We start from the raw sequence: 17,559 nt of genomic DNA, 5'->3' as shown, positions 1-17,559 counted from the left end.
ATATCATTCATGCCCCATCAATTATATTTGTGAAAATCAAGTTTGGCCATCCTGTACTGAATATTTTTATATTTAGTGATAGTGTGAATCGCCCGTCAAATATACTATCATTCTTCCTCATAAATCCTACACGGTTGAGGTGGTAGGGCGATAATTTTTTACTTAGTTTCGAATGTTGAGATAGTTTAAGTGTTATTATTGCTCATTATTCTCTTTGATATGTCTAAATTTGACATATGAACTAGTATAATTCTTCTACTATATATTTCATATACTTTACAATGATATTTCATTATTTTATGTATGATTTTTTATGTGATTTCTCTCATATTCAAGTATTTTACTATTGGATTTTAATCTTGTGTGCTATTTTTCTATAAATTTCTGTGTGAACCGGTATGTATTTCTCTTCGTTACAACTTTGGATGATTTTTATTTGAATTCCCGAGTACAAAGTGTAACCATTGGTTTGTTTTTAAACTCTTGATAGTAAAAAAAAGGGGAAGAAATATTGAAATTGATTTTGAAAGATGAGAGTTTTATAAAAAAAATTTAAAATTTTTTAAACAATTTAGTTTTTTGGGGAGAAGGGAAGGAGTTTTGAAATAAGTGATGTCGAGTTGTAAGGAGAGCTTGATAAAGATATACCTCATATTTCATATATGTACACATGTAAGGGGAGCTTGAATATCATATTTCATATGTCATGAACTAGGAATGTGCATAATTCATATATATCAAACATCCATGCTTGTGATTTCAATTTTCGATTTGTTATCATCAAAAGAGAGAGATTGTTATGACCATGTCCATACAATCGAATTAGTTTGATGAATAATAAACTTTCGTAATGGTCTAATATATGTTTGAGGTGTTTTATACAAGTTACAATAAGTTAGACTCAAGTTGGATATTAAAAAAAATAAGACCATATATTAATCACAGCTTGTGATTAATTTATTATGTTTGAGGTGTTTTATACAAGTTACAAGAAGTTAGAATCAAGTTCAATATTAAAAAAAATAAGTCCATAAATTAATCACAACTAATTCTAAAAAACTATCAAGAGTAAAAATCATGTTTAAGTGTATGGATGTGTTCATCTCATTGTCACGAATCTATAGGAACAACATAACACAATTTGGATATGTATAGCTTGAGAGATGAATGTTTTAGTTAAACAATATCAAAATAATCAGTAGTAGCCTTAAAACATACACCGACTCTGAAACTTGTGCGAGCCATAACTTTTGACTTGATTATCTAAATCGCTATTATAATATTTTTTTTATATAAAGCCCTTGATCTAATCTATCTAATCATTCATGGTAGGTTGAGATCATCGATTGTATAGAGTGACTAATCGACGATTTACAATTACACATTGATGTTTTCCCAAGAGTTGAGCAGTAACCATCAATAGGCAAAAAATATCATTTCTAGTGAACAGTAATCCATTGATGGTTAAATCCAACCATCAATGGTTGAGCACCAGATTTGCAATTTTCATCTTTTTTGGTCTCAATCTTGCGTGTTCATTGCTGAGAGTATATAGACTCTTTCCTCATGATTTTCAGAGATTTTTCTGACCTAATTTAGAAAAAGAAACGAGAAAAGGAAGAGAGATCTTGGGTTTCAAGTTGGTGAAAGGATCTTTCTCATGCTTCTCAAAAAACGTCATCAACGTCATTCTTCATCATCTGATCGTTAACCTTCGTGGAGTGCTACCTTTTGATCTCATCATCACTGTCATTCTTCTAGATCTCCACAATAAATTTTTTTGGAGAGCGGTCTTAATAAAAAAGGCCTACAAGATCTCTTTATCTTGCGCTTAATTGTTATTTATTTTTATTGGTTTAAACTTTTTTTTATAGCATACTCAAGCCGGTGTGAATTGCGGGTTCACGGTGTACTCAAATTAGGGTGAATTGAGGAATTTTGTCAGCTTAGGGCTAGGTGTTACTCATTGTGAGGAGTAAAATTAGATGACTGGTTTCGAGTAGTAACTAGGGTGTGATTTTCGGAAGCCTACTGAATCGGGTTATGATTCAGGAGAATTATTAGCATAGTGCGGAAGCCACTTCGTAAGAAGGAAGAGTAGACTTAGGATTGTTATCCGAACCACTATAAAAAATTTGCATTCTTGGTTGGTTTTTGGTTTTGGTTGCTTGTTTTTGTTTTTCTATATTTTCGCTGCAAATTCTGTGTTTACTAAAAAATTACAACAATCCTATTCAACCCCCCCCCCATCTCAAATCAAAAAATTTCTATCTTCTTATGCAGTTAATATGACTTAATTTGTTGGGAATGTTACTCACTCTTATTACTATATCTGCTACCCGAAAATGAAATCACAAGCTTATAAGATACTAATAACAGCTTGTGCGAGAACACCGAGATTTAAGCAACTTAATTAGCCAAATTCGGCTTATTTTTATGAGGCAAAATACAAGAAATTTACTATGTTAAGAAAAATCACTCATCTCTCTCAATCTTTCAAGCTCGGATGACATGCATATGTCCAGTAGCGTTGTCAATGTGGTCGTTTTTCTCGTAGTCTAAATTTGAGCACGTAGACTACTTTATTGCAAGTTTGATAATATCTTTTGACTGGGCTAGCTAGTGCAAATGACAGGGCGTTGCCTTTCTTACCCAAATAGGTGGGATCAAGAAACATAGGCCCATTTATGACCATATAGGCCTATATTTCTCAATAAGAGCCCAACTATAAATTTCTTGTAGTTTTAAGTCTTTAGTAGTAACTTTTTGATGTTACACGTTATGATTTTTGACTACATCCTTGGAGTTGGGATATAATCTTGCTTTTGTATAGAACCACTTCGTTTTAAATGTAGTTGGCTAGGGTTTTCGACTTTAAGCCTTTGCTTAATTTTTTGGCTTGTAAGCCACAAGGTTTGGCCAAGTAAAAGTCCACTATACCCCTCATATTTCGCAAAATTCCAAACTCTATTTTATTTATCTCCAACACTAATGAATGCTTTTGGTTATTTTGACAATAATGATAGCTTGTAAGCCACTCATTTTCCAAATACTCTACTATTTAAAGTAGATTTTAATCCATTAAATTTACCAAATACTTTCGCTTATAATCCACTTTATTATAATTTTTTTGTGTCTTATAAGCCAAGTGGATTATAATTCAAAATTGCCAAACATGTTCTTTGAGACCTCATCCTTTTCCTCAAGAAAAAAGTTGATAACAAGGCTCTGTTTCGAAATAGGAAAATAAATAATAAAAGAAAATAAAACATAAGTAGTTTCTCAAAAGAACTCACTAGTACAAAACATGTCTGTCTAAACGGTTATTGGAACCGTTTGGACATGTCGAAATAGCCCAAACGGTTTAAACCATTTGGGTTAATTATTCCAAACGGTTTAAACCATTTGGGCTATTCAAAATTCCCAAACGGAGCTCCCAAACGGTTTAAACCGTTTGGGATACTTTAACCTACACGGTTAAAACTGTTTGGGCGTTAATGTTAGGATCTTTTGAAAAAATTTACAATTGCTTTTCTGAACCCGCTCGTTCTCCCCAAAATTTTCACCAAATAGCACCAAAAATTTCATGCCCAAATATTTCACCGCACCCTCTCAAACCCGCCTCCACCTCCCTCATCATTTGAGCAGAGCAGCGAGAAAGAAAGAGAAGAGAAGCCCCTGCCATCCGTTTACCCCCTTTCCTCCAAACTCAATCCCGATCCCTCATTCTCCTCCAAAGAAAAAGGAAAAATTTCACCCAAATCGATAAAAATCCGAGCTTTTCCAATGGATTCCGACGAAGATGATGACCTGATTCCTCGCTCCCGCAAGTACTTCAGCCAGCCCCTCGGCCGCGACGCCGCCATCCTCTCCTCCCCCGCCAGGGCCCCTCCCGCCAAAAACCACAGCCTCGACTCCTCCTCAGATAAAATACGTATGAATGACTAAATAAATTTTCATTCTAAAGATATTTTGTTTCTTAATTAACTTATATTGAAGCAAACATCCCCTTTCATACATTTCCTTCTCTTTGAATATTATATCTTGGTATATACTTGTATCAATTGACGAAAAATAAAAGTGTATATGGTACTATAACTAGTAGCTAGTCCCTTTGATCTAAATGCTGTCTTATTATTGTAACTCTATAATTGCTTCTGTGTATACTTAATGATCGTTTTAGGAGATACTCCAGCCATGTTCACATTAATCTACTCAAAAGCTTATATATCTATTGTATTTGTAGGTTATGAATCTGATAGGGGACGTCAAAGAAAAAGTTGCTATAATGGTGGATGATATGATTGATATTGCTGGTTAAGTTACTTAGTTTTCCCCTGATACGGGTGTATCTTCTTGAGGATAGATGATTCTCATACTAGCATGAGAATAGGGGGTGTCAAACAGTATAAGGGAATACAGGAGAAAGCGTGGAACGAGACGACGAGCAGAAGAATCGAAGTACCCAGTTTTCAGCCTGTGAGTCGACTCATGACTGTTATGAGTCGACTCATCAGGTTGAGTTGACTCATGACTGTCATGAGTCGACTCATCACTGTTATTGAGATTTCTCCAGTTTCTGTCGAGTCGACTCATCTCAGTCATGAGTCGACTCATCGATGGTTTCCTGGTTCGTTTGGGATTCTGTTCACGCGTTTTCCTGTTGGTTTTGGGTCTGGTTATTTACCAAACTGCCATCCACGTTTGTACACCCATATAAGGGATTGTTTTAGAGTTTCTAAAGATCTTTTAGATCAGAGAGTTTAATCAAGAGAGATTAGATTCTAGATTGAGATTTCGAGAGCTTGTTCTTCAATTCTAGAGTGAGATTGTGAGGGAGAGATTGTAATCTTTTGTTCTTCATAATCTAGAGAAGGTATTTTCCTTCGCCAAACTGAATTGTTCTTGTGTTTTGGTCGTCCTCTTCTCAACCCACCTTTTGGTAATTCCGCGACCAAAGGGTGCTCGCACGGCAACTCGTATCAAGTTGGTATCAGAGCGAACAGATCCTACGAAGGGGGCATCCTGTGCATGGTCCTGACTCGTTCGCAATACAAGGAGCTTGGCGAGATCCTTATTTCATTGGAAGGAGTCCGAGTTTTAAGGAAGAAGAAGGTGGCTGAAGGAGACAATTCAACGAGGATTGATGCATTGGAGAAGCAGATCGAGACGATAGGTTCGACTCTCACACAACTCGTCAGTCTTATCCATGGAGGTGGCAAACAAGGTGAATCTTCTTCGAAGAAAATTGTTGAGTCCGATGTGGAAAGAGTAGATTTAGATTCCGACGAGGAGGAGGAGACCGTTAAGGCTGCGTTGCATCAAGGGGGTAAGAATTCTTATCAGAACCTGAAGATTGACTTTAGGGTGGAGATTCCTGTTTATGATGGGAGTGTTGACGTCGAGAGGCTTGATGACTGGATCGAGCGGATGGAGACGTATTTTACTCTTTATGGCTATTCGTCGAAAGAGAAGATTGTGTTCGCGACTTTGAAGCTTTCAGGGCACGCGTTGACGTGGTGGAAATCCTACTGCAAGCAGGAGAAGAAGGCGGTGTCGTGGAACAAGTTCAAGGAGCTACTCAGGAAACAGTTCTATCCGGTGGGATTCCTTGAAGAACGTTGGTACAAGTGGTACGGCTTGCGTCAAAGGGTCAATCAAACCGTTCAAGAATACACCACAGAGTTCCAGCAGCAGGCGATGGTCCTCAACATTGCGACAGAGGAATATTCCGTGTTTATGAAGTACTAGTTTGCGGTCCGTGCAAAGCACAGTATTTTTTTCTACAGTAATCCCGTTTTTTTAATATGGCATGATTTGAATTTTTGAAAGTGCTGCAGTATCCCGCTCTGCTACAGTAACCTTTTAAATGTTACAGTATACCCGTGTGCTACAGCACTATTTTCAATTACTTATTAGCTACAGTAATAATGCTACAGTAAATGCTACTGTAGTGTTTACTATAGCATGAACAGTGAATCTCTGATCCTCCTATTTGTATAAAGAAATAGATATGGCGGGTTTGAGTGATCACATCTGAAAGGAGATGAGGCTATTCACGGTGGAATCAATTGCAGAGGCGAGCGTGAAGGCCATTGCCATTGAGGGTAGGCAAAAGAAGGACAACGAGGCTAAGGGAGACTCCAAACAGACGGGAGGCGAGTCTAGTGGTTCTCAATCTAAGGAGGAGAAGAAAAAGGGTGATCCAGGGAAAGCAGGGCTGATTTGTAGTCACTGCGAGAAGACAGGGCACGAAGCTGATCGGTGCTGGGAGAAGTATCCTCATCTGAAACCAAGAGGGTTGAAGAGGAAGGAGGAGAAAAAAGCATACATGATAGCTCAAGGTCCGAAGGAAGTCCCGGGGATGACAGAGCCTAACAGCAGTCTCAATCTTATAACGGGAAAGTAGGCCACGAAAGAGGACGACGACCCGAGAGAGCAACTCTTTGTTCTTAAGTTGCAAGTGAAGACCAGTTTGGTTGATGCCATTGTTGATTCGGGCAGCGAGAAGAATTTGATATCCGAGGCATTGGTGCAGAAACTAGGTCTGAAGACGGTCAAGCATCCGAAGCCCTATCCATTGGGGTGGATTCAGAAGAAGGAGAAACTGAGTGTAGTTGATCAATGCACTGTCAGATTTGCGCTCCACGGGTCGTATATTGACGAGGTCACATGCGATGTCGTTCCATTGGATGTTTGTCAGATTATACTGGGCAATCCGTACTTATGGGATAGAGATGCGATCTACGAGAGGCGGGCTTAGAAGTACACCTTCACTAAGGATGGTGTAAAGTTCATATTTCGTTCGGCATCTCTTCCGAAGGAGACAAGCTTGGGAACGGTGACGCGAGTGAAGAGACTAGTGAATGCAAGCAAGAAGTTTGTCTCGCTGTGCATTGGATTTCCAGAAAAGCCATCGACAAAGGATTGCTACTTCGAGCGAACGGTGACCATGACGAGACGCGGGACGAATGAGTTGTTTCCGATCGGACGTCAAGACCGAATTCCTAGCAAGGCCAGGTGGTGCAGAAAAGATGGAGGAGCTCGAGAGTTTCCTCAGCTGAAGTTCTAACTTGAACGGGACTTCAAGTTCTTAAAGAGGGGACACATGATACGGGTGTATCTTCTCTTCGGAACTTAGCGATCCTCATGGGAGCTTGAGGATAGATGATTCTCATACTAGCATGAGAATAGGGGGTGTCAAACAGTATAAGGGAACACAGGAGGAAGCGTGGAACAAGACGACGAGCAGAAGAATTGAAGTACCCAATTTTCAGCCTGTGAGTCGACTCATGACTGTTATGAGTCGACTCATCAGGTTAAGTCGACTCATGACTGTGTCGACTCATGACTGTTATGAGTCGACTCATCAGGTTAAGTCGACTCATGACTGTCATGAGTCGACTCATCGCTGGTTATTGAGATTTCTCCAGTTTCTGTCGAGTCGACTCATCTCAGTCATGAGTCGACTCATCGATGGTTTCCTGGTTCGTTTGGGATTCTGTTCACGCGTTTTCCTGTTGGTTTTGGGTCTGGTTATTTACCAAACTGCCATCCACGTTTGTACACCTATATAAGGGATTGTTTTAGGGTTTCTAAAGATCTTTTAGATCAGAGAGTTTAATCAAGAGAGATTAGATTCTAGATTGAGATTTGGAGAGCTTGTTCTTCAATTCTAGAGTGAGATTGTGAGGGAGAGATTGTAATCTTTTGTTCTTCATAATCTAGAGAAGGTATTTTCCTTCGCCAAACTGAATTGTTCTTGTGTTTTGGTCGTCCTCTTCTCAACCCACCTTTTGGTAACTCCGCGACCAAAGGGTGCTCGCACGGCAACTCGTATCATCCCCCCTCTCTTTTAGTTTTTCCCCCCTCTCTTTTCCCCTTGTTATACAAATTCCACCATCATGACTACATGCCTCCATTATCTGTAGACCATATTTTGTGTCGTAGTTCATGCTTCAGTCCACTGTGCTCTGTGGTAATTTAAATTTACAATGTCTTGTTTGCAGTTACTTATGTAAGGCACCAAGGAAGTTATCTTTGTAGCATGCAATTGTATGACCATTTAAGCGCCAATTTTATATTCTTTATTTTTGGCTTTTATTTTATTTACTTAGTTTTTGTAACAGGTTAAGTGAGAGTAAAATTGGCGCTTACATGGTCATACAATTGCATTTGTTTGTTTTGAGTATTTCAAGCTTGTGATACCTTTTCAGCCTATTGCACCGTATGAGAGACCAACGCTAAAGAAAGGCTATTTGTTTCCACCAGATAAGAAACCTGCACGTCTACCGGTAAGGGCTGGTTAATTTTTATTACTTTTTTTGCTATGTGAAGTGTTTGCATATTTGACTTTGCGTCTGACTGGGTGGCTGGTCAATTTGATGAAGTTAGACTGTTAGAGTAGTATTGCACATTTGTGTTATACACATCTCATAGTTACTTCTGTCCCGAACTAGGATCCAATGAATTTCTCAATGCCTTTCTCTATTTTTTGCGAAAGGGAAAGTAGCATCCTCAATGTCTCATTTCTGAATTTTATTTGTGAATGACTATCATTCTTTGATCATCTATCTTGGTTGCATACTGATTTGAAATTAGTGTTAAATATAAAGCACACATGTGTTAGATCTAAATCAAAACTTGAGATCTAAAACCATATAGCCATGATTAATTCAAAGAGATTAACAAGAATCATAAATGAGCGGAAGCTTATACCTGAATCCATAGAAGAAATCTTGATTTGGGTTTTTGATGATCTTCTAACCTTAGGGTTGCTCTAAATCCGAATTTCTCTTTCTAGATGGGGGTGTAGAGAATTAGAGAGTGTAACCCTAGGTTAGGGACCATAACCCCTTATTTATAGATGTTGTACTTTTGTAATTTAGCCCCTCAATAAATCACAATTACAACCTGGTATCTGCACATATAACCCCATGACTTATTTAAATACCAAATTAACCCAACTTAATTGATCACTTTAGTGGGTTATCCTGAAAGATAGCAATACACATTGATTAATCATATGTGCCCACAAATAGATTTATTAGATTAAATCCAACAATCTCCCACTTGGGCACCATATGATTCCTTAAATTGTGTATAACCTTATGAGCTCAAAAATTGCTATCACTGAAAAGGTATTTCCGAACAATCTCGTCCATTGACTATATCAATATAGGATCAAAGCGGCCTTCGTCACATTTATCGTGACTCGACCCATCAATGGTCACATATACCAATACAATCAAACGACATAGATCAATCATGGATGTGCAGCATGAAAATTACATGTAATGTGATCAGTACATGTCTATTTTCAACTGGTCCTCCTTAGTGAGGTCAAAACCAAACATAATGTAACAGAGTGTCTTAACTGAATACTTTATTCTGATCAGACAATACAACCAAACATAAAGCACCACAAATACAAACTCCCACTAAAACATAATATCCTCAAATAATACCACACCCATATGAGCAGTATGCTCATGAAAGACCTTAGGTGGCAATCCCTTAGTAAGAGGATCAGCTATCATGGAGTTTGTCCCAATGTGCTCTATGGATATCTGTCCACTCTGTACCCTTTCTTTCACAACCAGGAACTTAATGTCAATATGTTTTGACTTAGTTGAGCTCCTGTTGTTATTGGAATACATTACTGCAGATTTATTGTCACAATATAACCTTAGTGGTCTTTCAACATTTTCCAAAATGCGCAGTCCCGTGACAAAATTTCGCAGCCATATTCCCTGATTGGATGCCTCATAGCAAGCTACAAATTCTGCTGCCATAGTGGAGGAAGCTACTAGTGTTTGTTTGACACTTTTCCATGATATAGCTCCTCCTGCTAACATATAAATGTAGCCTGATGTAGACTTCCTGCTATCTTGGCATCCAGCAAAATCAGAGTCCGAATACCCAATGACCTCTAATTTCTCTGATTTTCTGTATGTGAGCATGTAATCTTTTGTTTTCTGAAGATACCTCATAACCCTTTTGACTGCTATCCAATGATCCATACCAGGGTTGCTTAAGTATCTGCCTAACATCCCAACAATGTACGCAATATCCGGACGCGTACATACCTGAGCATACATTAGACTTCCTACAGCCAAAGCATAAGGAATCTTCTGCATTTCCTGAATTTCAAGGTTACCTTTAGGGCACTGATTGAGACTAAACTTGTCTCCTTTAGCAACAGGGGTGTCACCTGGTCTGCAATCTTGCATTCCAAAACTTTTAAGTACCTTATCGATATAGCTTTTTTGTGATAATCCAAGAATACCCCGAGAGCGATCTCAATGTATCTGGATCCCTAATATAAAAGAGGCGTCCCCAAGATCTTTCATCTCAAAATTCTTTGATAGAAATCTCTTGGTTTCGTGCAACATGCCTATATCATTAGTGGCAAGCAAGATGTCATCCACATACAGAACCAGAAAAATATACTTACTCCCACTGAACTTGTGATATACACAGTCATCAACAATGTTCATCTCAAAACCGAACGAGATAACTATTTGTTGAAACTTATGATACCATTGACGAGGAGCTTGCTTGAGTCCATAGATGGATTTCCTTAATTTGCAAACCATATTCTTTGGGTCTTCTAACACAAAGTTTTCTGGTTGCACCATATAAATCATCTCATCAATGTCTCCATTGAGAAATGCAGTCTTGACATCCATCTGATGTAACTCAAGGTCATAATGAGCAACAAGTGCCATGATTATTCTGAAAGAGTCTTTCGATGAAACCGGAGAGAAAGTCTCTGTATAATCAATGCCTTCCTTTTGAGTATAGCCTTTAGCCACAAGACGTACCTTATACCTCTCACCTTCTGGTAATGGGACAAGTTCCCAAACCTTATTGTCTTGCATAGACTTATACTCTTCATTCATGGCATCAATCCACTGTTGAGAGTTAGAACTTTTCATGGCCTGAGAGAAGTTGATTGGATCATCTTCCAACATTCCACTACTTTCCTCATGTTCTTGGAGAAATACAATATAATCATCCAGAATAGCATTTCTCCTTTCCCTCGTCGATCTCCTTAATGGCACTGGTTCTTGAGGTTGTTGAGTTTGTTCTTCTGGAACAGGGAGCTGTTCAACATTATCATCTTGAGGTTCCGGATTTACTTCTTGAGCAACAACAGGTATAGGAACCTGAATATTGTCAAAAGTAACTGTATGGATTGGATCTGAAGCCAATTCCTCCTCAAAACTAATGTCTCTAACCTTATTTCTCCCCCCAAACTTAACATCCTCAAAGAATGTTGCTGTTCCCGTCTCAAAAATATTCCTTATAGTGGGATCATAAAACTTATAGCCCCTAGAGCGTTCAGAGTATCCAATAAAGTAGCTGCTAACTGTTTTGGAGTCCAATTTCTTTTCATTTGGCCTATAAGGCCTTGCCTCAGCTGGACATCCCCAAATATGTAAATGCTTTAAACTGGGCTTTCGACCAGTCCAAAGCTCATAAGGTGTTTTAGCAACTGCTTTACTTGGTACTCTATTCAGAATGTAAGCTGCTGTCTTAAGTGCTTCTCCCCAGAGTGACTCTGGTAAAGAAGAATGAGCAATCATACTTCTTACCATATCCTTAAGAGTCCTGTTTCGTCTTTCAGCTACACCATTCATGCTAGGTGAACCCGGCATGGTGTACTGTGGGACGATACCGCATTCCTCTAGGTATCTAGCAAATGGTCCTGGACGTTGTTCACCTGAACCATCATATCTACCGTAGTACTCACCACCACGATCAGATCTAACGGTTTTAATTCTTCTGTTGAGTTGGTTCTCAACTTCAGCTTTATAGGCTTTGAACATGTCCAGAGACTCAGATTTTTCATGAATAAGATATAGGTACCCATAACGTGAGTAATCGTCTATGAATGATATAAAATATTATTGACCATTCCAGGATTCCGTAGGGAATGGCCCACAAATATCCGTATGTACCAATTCTAAGACATCCGAAGATGTGTTGGCACCTAATCTTTTCACTTTGGTCTGTTTTCCCTTGATACATTCAACACATACGTCGAAGTCCGAAAAATCAAGGGAATCCAAAATGCCATCAGACACAAGACACTCAACTCTACCTTTTGAGATATGACCCAAGCGCTTATGCCATAATGACGCTGAATTTTCTTTATTTAATTTACGCTTAGTACCACGTGATTCCACATGCAAGGATTCATTATAAGAAGCAATTGTATCGAACAAATATAGGTTGTCATAAGTACTTAAGTAACCAGTTCCCATAATATTTGAATTAAAAGATAAACTGGATTGTTTGTTTCCAAATGAACAAGAATAACCTGATTTGTCCAATACAGAAACTGAAATCAAATTCCGTCTAAAAGACGGTACTACAAAAGTATCTTTCAAATCCAAATAAGAACCAGTTCCTAACAACAACCTAAAGTGCCCAATTGCTTCCACATCTACCGATTGTCCGTCGCCCACAAAGATGTGTCTTTCAACATCACTTGGCTTTCGGTAGCTTAGGCAACCCTGCATAGAAACACTTATGTGAGTAGTAGCACCAGAGTCTAACCACCAAGTGTTTCTAGGTACTGAAGCTAAATTAGCCTCAGAACAGACCAAAGCAAGGAACGTACCCTTATTATCACGCCAGGCGTGATATTTTGTACAGTCCATCTTTACATGTCCAGGCTTCTTACAGAAGAAACAACCCTAGTTATCCTTATGTTGTTTCTTCTCAACTGGACCCTTAGCAGCTTCCTTATCATTCTTCCTTTTCTTGCCCTTATCCTTAGAGGTATAGGCCAAATGAGCACTTTCTGTCTTATCTTGCTTCAACCTGTCTTCTTCTTGCACACAGTATGAAATGAGCTCATTTAGAGTCCATTTCTCCTTTTGACAGTTATAACTGACCTTAAATTGGTTAAACTGTGCAGGAAGAGACAACAAAACCAGATGCACTAATAACTCGTCACAAAGATCGAGTTTAAGTGCCTTAAGCTTTGAAGCAATATGAGACATTTCCATAATGTACTCCCTGATATTTCCTTTGCCCTTATACTTCATTGAAATCAAGCGAGCTAAAAGCGTGCTTGTTTCTACCTTATCGTTTTTCGCAAAACGCTTCTCAATTTCGGCAAGGAAATCTTTAGCCTTAGTAATCCCTTCGGATTCTATGCCCCTGAAGGCTTCCGGAACGCCGCGCTTAATGATCATAAGACTCATGCGATTTGAACGCTCCCACTTCTCATGCTCCTTCTTTGCATCAGGAGTGCTATCCGCATTGAGAGGTTGGGGTTGTTCAGTTCTTAATGCATAGTCAAGATCCATGCAGCCAAGAACAATTAATATGTTCTCTTTCCAAACCTTGAAGTTTGTCCCATTTAGCATGGGAATTGAGTTGATGTTAGCAGAAATTGTTGCAGCAGATGCATTAGCTGAAATAAAACAAAAATGCTCACATCAATAACCATAATCAATAAAATTCAAATAATGACAATCCCCATCCAAGATACCGGCACAACATTAATATCAAGTCTTTGGACAGTAATATTAACTTGTAAGTGATACCTTGTTGCAATGATCAAACATTGACAATAACTCATGTCAAATAATGAAACTATCTTTGGATCGATTCATTTTTCACATGTAAACCTTATAATTGTCACACGCTTATCATCGCAGATGTGTATATAGTCTAAATAAATAATAACCTTCCTTTGGGCCGATTAAATATTTACACGAAAGCATACACACAAACATCTCACATTCCTCATGAACAATCTACACAAGAGAGGTTATTTTGGCAACTTATTGTTTCAATTAATCAATTGGAGTGAGAGACAACCTTAATTCCTTAGTATCATAATATTTGAATTAAATAATTAATTAAAAAACCAAATTAGATTTAAATTAAAAAGTTTTAATTTAAATCAACTGAATTTCCAAAGAACTTAATTGGGGTCTCACAGCTTAATTAGGGCCCATAACTTAATTGAATAAACTAAGTATACCAAAGTGGACCCATGAAAAGCTGAGCATTAACCATAGTGAACACGAAGTTCGCTTGACTTCGAATGCGAGGTTCGACTGTATTGAGTACGAGACTCACTTAAGCACGAACGCGAGGTTCGTTTGAAAATGAACGAACGCGATGTTCGTTTGATAAAAGAACGCGAGGTTCAACTTGGGAACGAACGCGAGGTTCGGTTTAAAAATGAACACGAGGTTCGTCTGAAGTTCGAACGCGAGGTTCGTCTGAAGTACGAACGCGAGGTTCGTCTGAAGTTCGAACGCGAGGTTCGTCTAAAGTACGAACGCGAGGTTTGTCTGAAGTACGAACGCGAGGTTCGTCTGAAGGACGAACGCGAGGTTCGTCTGAAGCACAAACGCGAGGTTCGTTAAACTTGAGCGCGAGGCTCACCTTAATCCTGAGCGCGAGGCTCACCTTAAGAACGAACGCGAGGTTCGTTAAACTTGAGCGCGATGCTCAACTGAGAACTGAACGCGAAGTTCGGTTAAGTTTGAGCATGAAGCTCACTTGAGAACGAACGCGAAGTTCGTTTGAGGTAACCACCTCCTTAATTTTCGCCATGAACCCTTAGGGTTTCAAACTGAAACCGCCGCCGCCAAACCCAAAAAATTCCTCGATTTTTTTATTTTCAAAACCAGATCCAGAATCAGAAAAGCAAAAGATGATTTCTTGTTCCAGATCCCAAAAAATTAAAGGAAAAACCGAAGAAAAGATACTGTTCACCGGCGATTTTTCAGTTACTGTTCATCCGAAAAAAATTTTGTTACTGTTCATCCGAACAAAAAATACTATTCATCCAAAAAACAAAACTGAATCTTTAACCAGAGATTTAAGATCAAAAAACCCAATAAAACTTAAATCTCTAAGAATTAATCAAGGTGGCTCTGATACCACTTGTTAGATCTAAATCAAAACTTGAGATCTAAAACCATATAGCCATGATTAATTCAAAGAGATTAACAAGAATCATAAATGAGCGGAAACTTATACCTGAATCCATAGAAGAAATCTTGATTTGGGTTTTTTTGATGATCTTCTAACCTTAGGGTTCCTCTAAATTCGAATTTCTCTTTCTAGATGGGGGTGTAGAGAATTAGAGAGTATAACCCTAGGTTAGGGACCATAACCTCTTATTTATAGATGTTGTACTTTTGTAATTTAGCCCCTCAATAAATCACAATTACAACCTGGTATCTGCACATATAACCCATGATTATATTTAAATACCCATTAACCCAACTTAATTGATCACTTTAGTGGGTTATCCTGAAAGATAGCAATACACATTGATTAATCATATGTGCTCACAAATAGATTTATTAGATTAAATCCAATAGTCATGTCTTCAGGTGAATGTGACGGGCAATCCATCCCAAGGTAGCGCAAAAGGCGAGAACTGAATTTCTCTTCCAGGACCTGATAATGTCCATCTGAAAGTGTTGACAACACATCATCAGAGACAAAAAGGATAAAGAATGCCATCCATATGTTGCGGAAGCAATTAACTGAAACAAAGTGAAACTTAAAATGATGCAGTAGTTGGTTAGTGCCTGGGACCTGTATTTTGTTGTCAGGTGATGGAGGAGAACAAGCATCTCTAGCTTTGCTAGCTCATTCCCAGGGCATGAGTAGGCCTCACTCCAGAATAGCAGGAAAGTGTTAGGCTTTGGAGCAACCTGAAAGAAAAGAAGGGGATCAAATCAATGGAACAGGTTTAGCAGGAAAGTGTTAGGCTTTGGAGCAACCTGAAAGAAAAGAAGGGGATCAAATCAATGGAACAGGTTTGTACAGATCAGGGGACGTTCGAAGCATTCACAATTCTTACATCAAATCTTGAAGGATCAAACTTGTCAGGGTCATGGAAGTATTCTTCACTGTGATGAATATTTCTAAACAATGGCAGGGCCTTCCATCCTTTTGGTATCAGATAGCCTGACAAATGAAGAAGGCTAAGATAACATGATGTTATTGCTTGGAGGATGGTGTCGTTTTCGCCGAGGAACTTGACAATCCATGTTAGAACACTTGCGCTGGTGTCACAAGCAGCAAAGAGGACACCAATGATGCTTTCAGTGATTTGATCATCATCGAGATTGTTGGTTTGCATGAAATTATATGATACCTCTCTTTTGAAATTACTCAACAGATAAGAGATATTGAGTAATCATTGTGTATGTATATGTTTTGTCTAATATCATATATTAAGTAATCATTGTGTATGTATAAATAATATTGGATATTGTTTGAGACATTTTTGTGTATGTATATGTTTTTTATTTCATTGTGAGATATTAAGAAATCATTGTGTGAGATGTGTATATTAAATGTAAGCAGGTAGATAAATAAAATAGTCAAAATTAAAAAAATATTAAAAATCAAAAGGCCAAACGGTTTGAACTGTTTGGGCAAATTTTTGTCCAAACGGTTAAAACCGTTTGGACAGATTTTTGTCCAAACGGTTTCAACCGTTTGGACAAAAATCTGTACAAACGGTTTCAACCGTTTGGATAGTTTTTACATCCCAAACGGTTACAACCGTTTGGGATTTTGTCCAAACGGTTGTAACCGTTTGGGAATCTGCCCAAACGGTTACAACCGTTTGGGCGACCGTTGGGGAAAACTCATCCCCAACGGCTTTAGCCCAAACGGATTTTTTTCCTCGTCCAAACGGTTGTAACCGTTTTGGAGGGGGTTTTCCCAAACGGTTCCAACCGTTTGGACTGTCTTGTTTTGTACTAGTGACTAATTTCTTTTAAGTTTCTATTCGAAAAATTTGTTTGGATGATAGAAATTCTAATAAAATTGATTCCTTTAAAATTATTATTATTTAAAGAACTATAATATAGTCAAAATTGATGGAAATAGTTTACAACCCAACACATGCTACTTCCTTATTGGCAAAGAGAAGTTTCTTGTTTAAAACGAAGAAAGCAAAATGTTCAAAACCCCTCCTCTTTAGATATCAAAGGATTGTAAGAATATCAGGATAAATGGATGTATTCGAATTAAGATAATATCAAATTTTTATTGTAGTAATGATATTATGATAAAAATGTAAAAAGAAATATTTAGAAAATAAATATCTAGCTCAAGAAAATCAAAAGAAGGATTTAATTCTCAAATTGACAATGGGACTTTCAAAGATTTCCCAAGTGAACACTCCATTTTAAAAGTCTAAATGTACCGATATATGAATCATCATACCCATAGTTTTTTAAAAGAAAATATGAATAAGCTATTGCAACCTATTAAACTATTTATCTTATATGGATTCTTTTTTTCTTTTTTTTTCCTTTTGATGGGATCTTATATGGATTCTAATTGTATATTAGTCAAGTATAAGTTGGCACTGATATATATGAACGCAAGTATTTATCATATTTCCTCTAATAATGTTTTTTGCTTTTTATTTTTTTGCTTTTTTGTTTTCTTTTTTATTTTGGGTGGGTGGGGGGGGGGGGGTTGGGTTGGGGGCTGGGGAGTGTGGTAAGCCTTCGCATTATAGTTGACTGTTTATTTCTTCCCAATACT

The 17,559-nt window shown here is 38.0% G+C and overlaps 1 protein-coding gene across 1 annotated transcript; it reads right to left on the bottom strand.

Annotated features, from left to right (window-relative positions):
• LOC109841957 (abscisic acid 8'-hydroxylase 3-like) lies at positions 15,374-16,135 on the bottom strand. Its single transcript, XM_020410882.1, has 3 exons — positions 15,854-16,135; positions 15,586-15,704; positions 15,374-15,458 (listed from the first exon to the last, which is right to left on the bottom strand). Exons 1-3 carry the CDS (start codon positions 16,133-16,135, stop codon positions 15,374-15,376), a joined length of 486 nt encoding a protein of 161 aa, XP_020266471.1.

This window comes from Asparagus officinalis, chromosome 5, assembly GCF_001876935.1.
Source record: "Asparagus officinalis chromosome 5, Aspof.V1, whole genome shotgun sequence".
Classification (NCBI taxonomy): Eukaryota; Viridiplantae; Streptophyta; class Magnoliopsida; order Asparagales; family Asparagaceae; genus Asparagus; species Asparagus officinalis.
The sequence above is the reverse complement of the archived record's forward strand: the minus strand, read 5'-3'. Positions and strand labels throughout refer to the sequence as shown.

What these genes read in the sequence shown, in the direction of transcription:
- LOC109841957 (XM_020410882.1), bottom strand. Translation starts at nt 16,135, where the DNA reads ATGCAAACCAACAATCTCGATGATGATCAAATCACTGAAAGCATCATT. An exon ending in TTGATCCTTCAAGATTTGAT is followed by an intron (nt 15,705 to 15,853) that starts GTAAGAATTGTG and finishes CTTTTCTTTCAG; the next exon opens with GTTGCTCCAAAGCCTAACAC. An exon ending in CACCTGACAACAAAATACAG is followed by an intron (nt 15,459 to 15,585) that starts GTCCCAGGCACT and finishes CAACACTTTCAG; the next exon opens with ATGGACATTATCAGGTCCTG.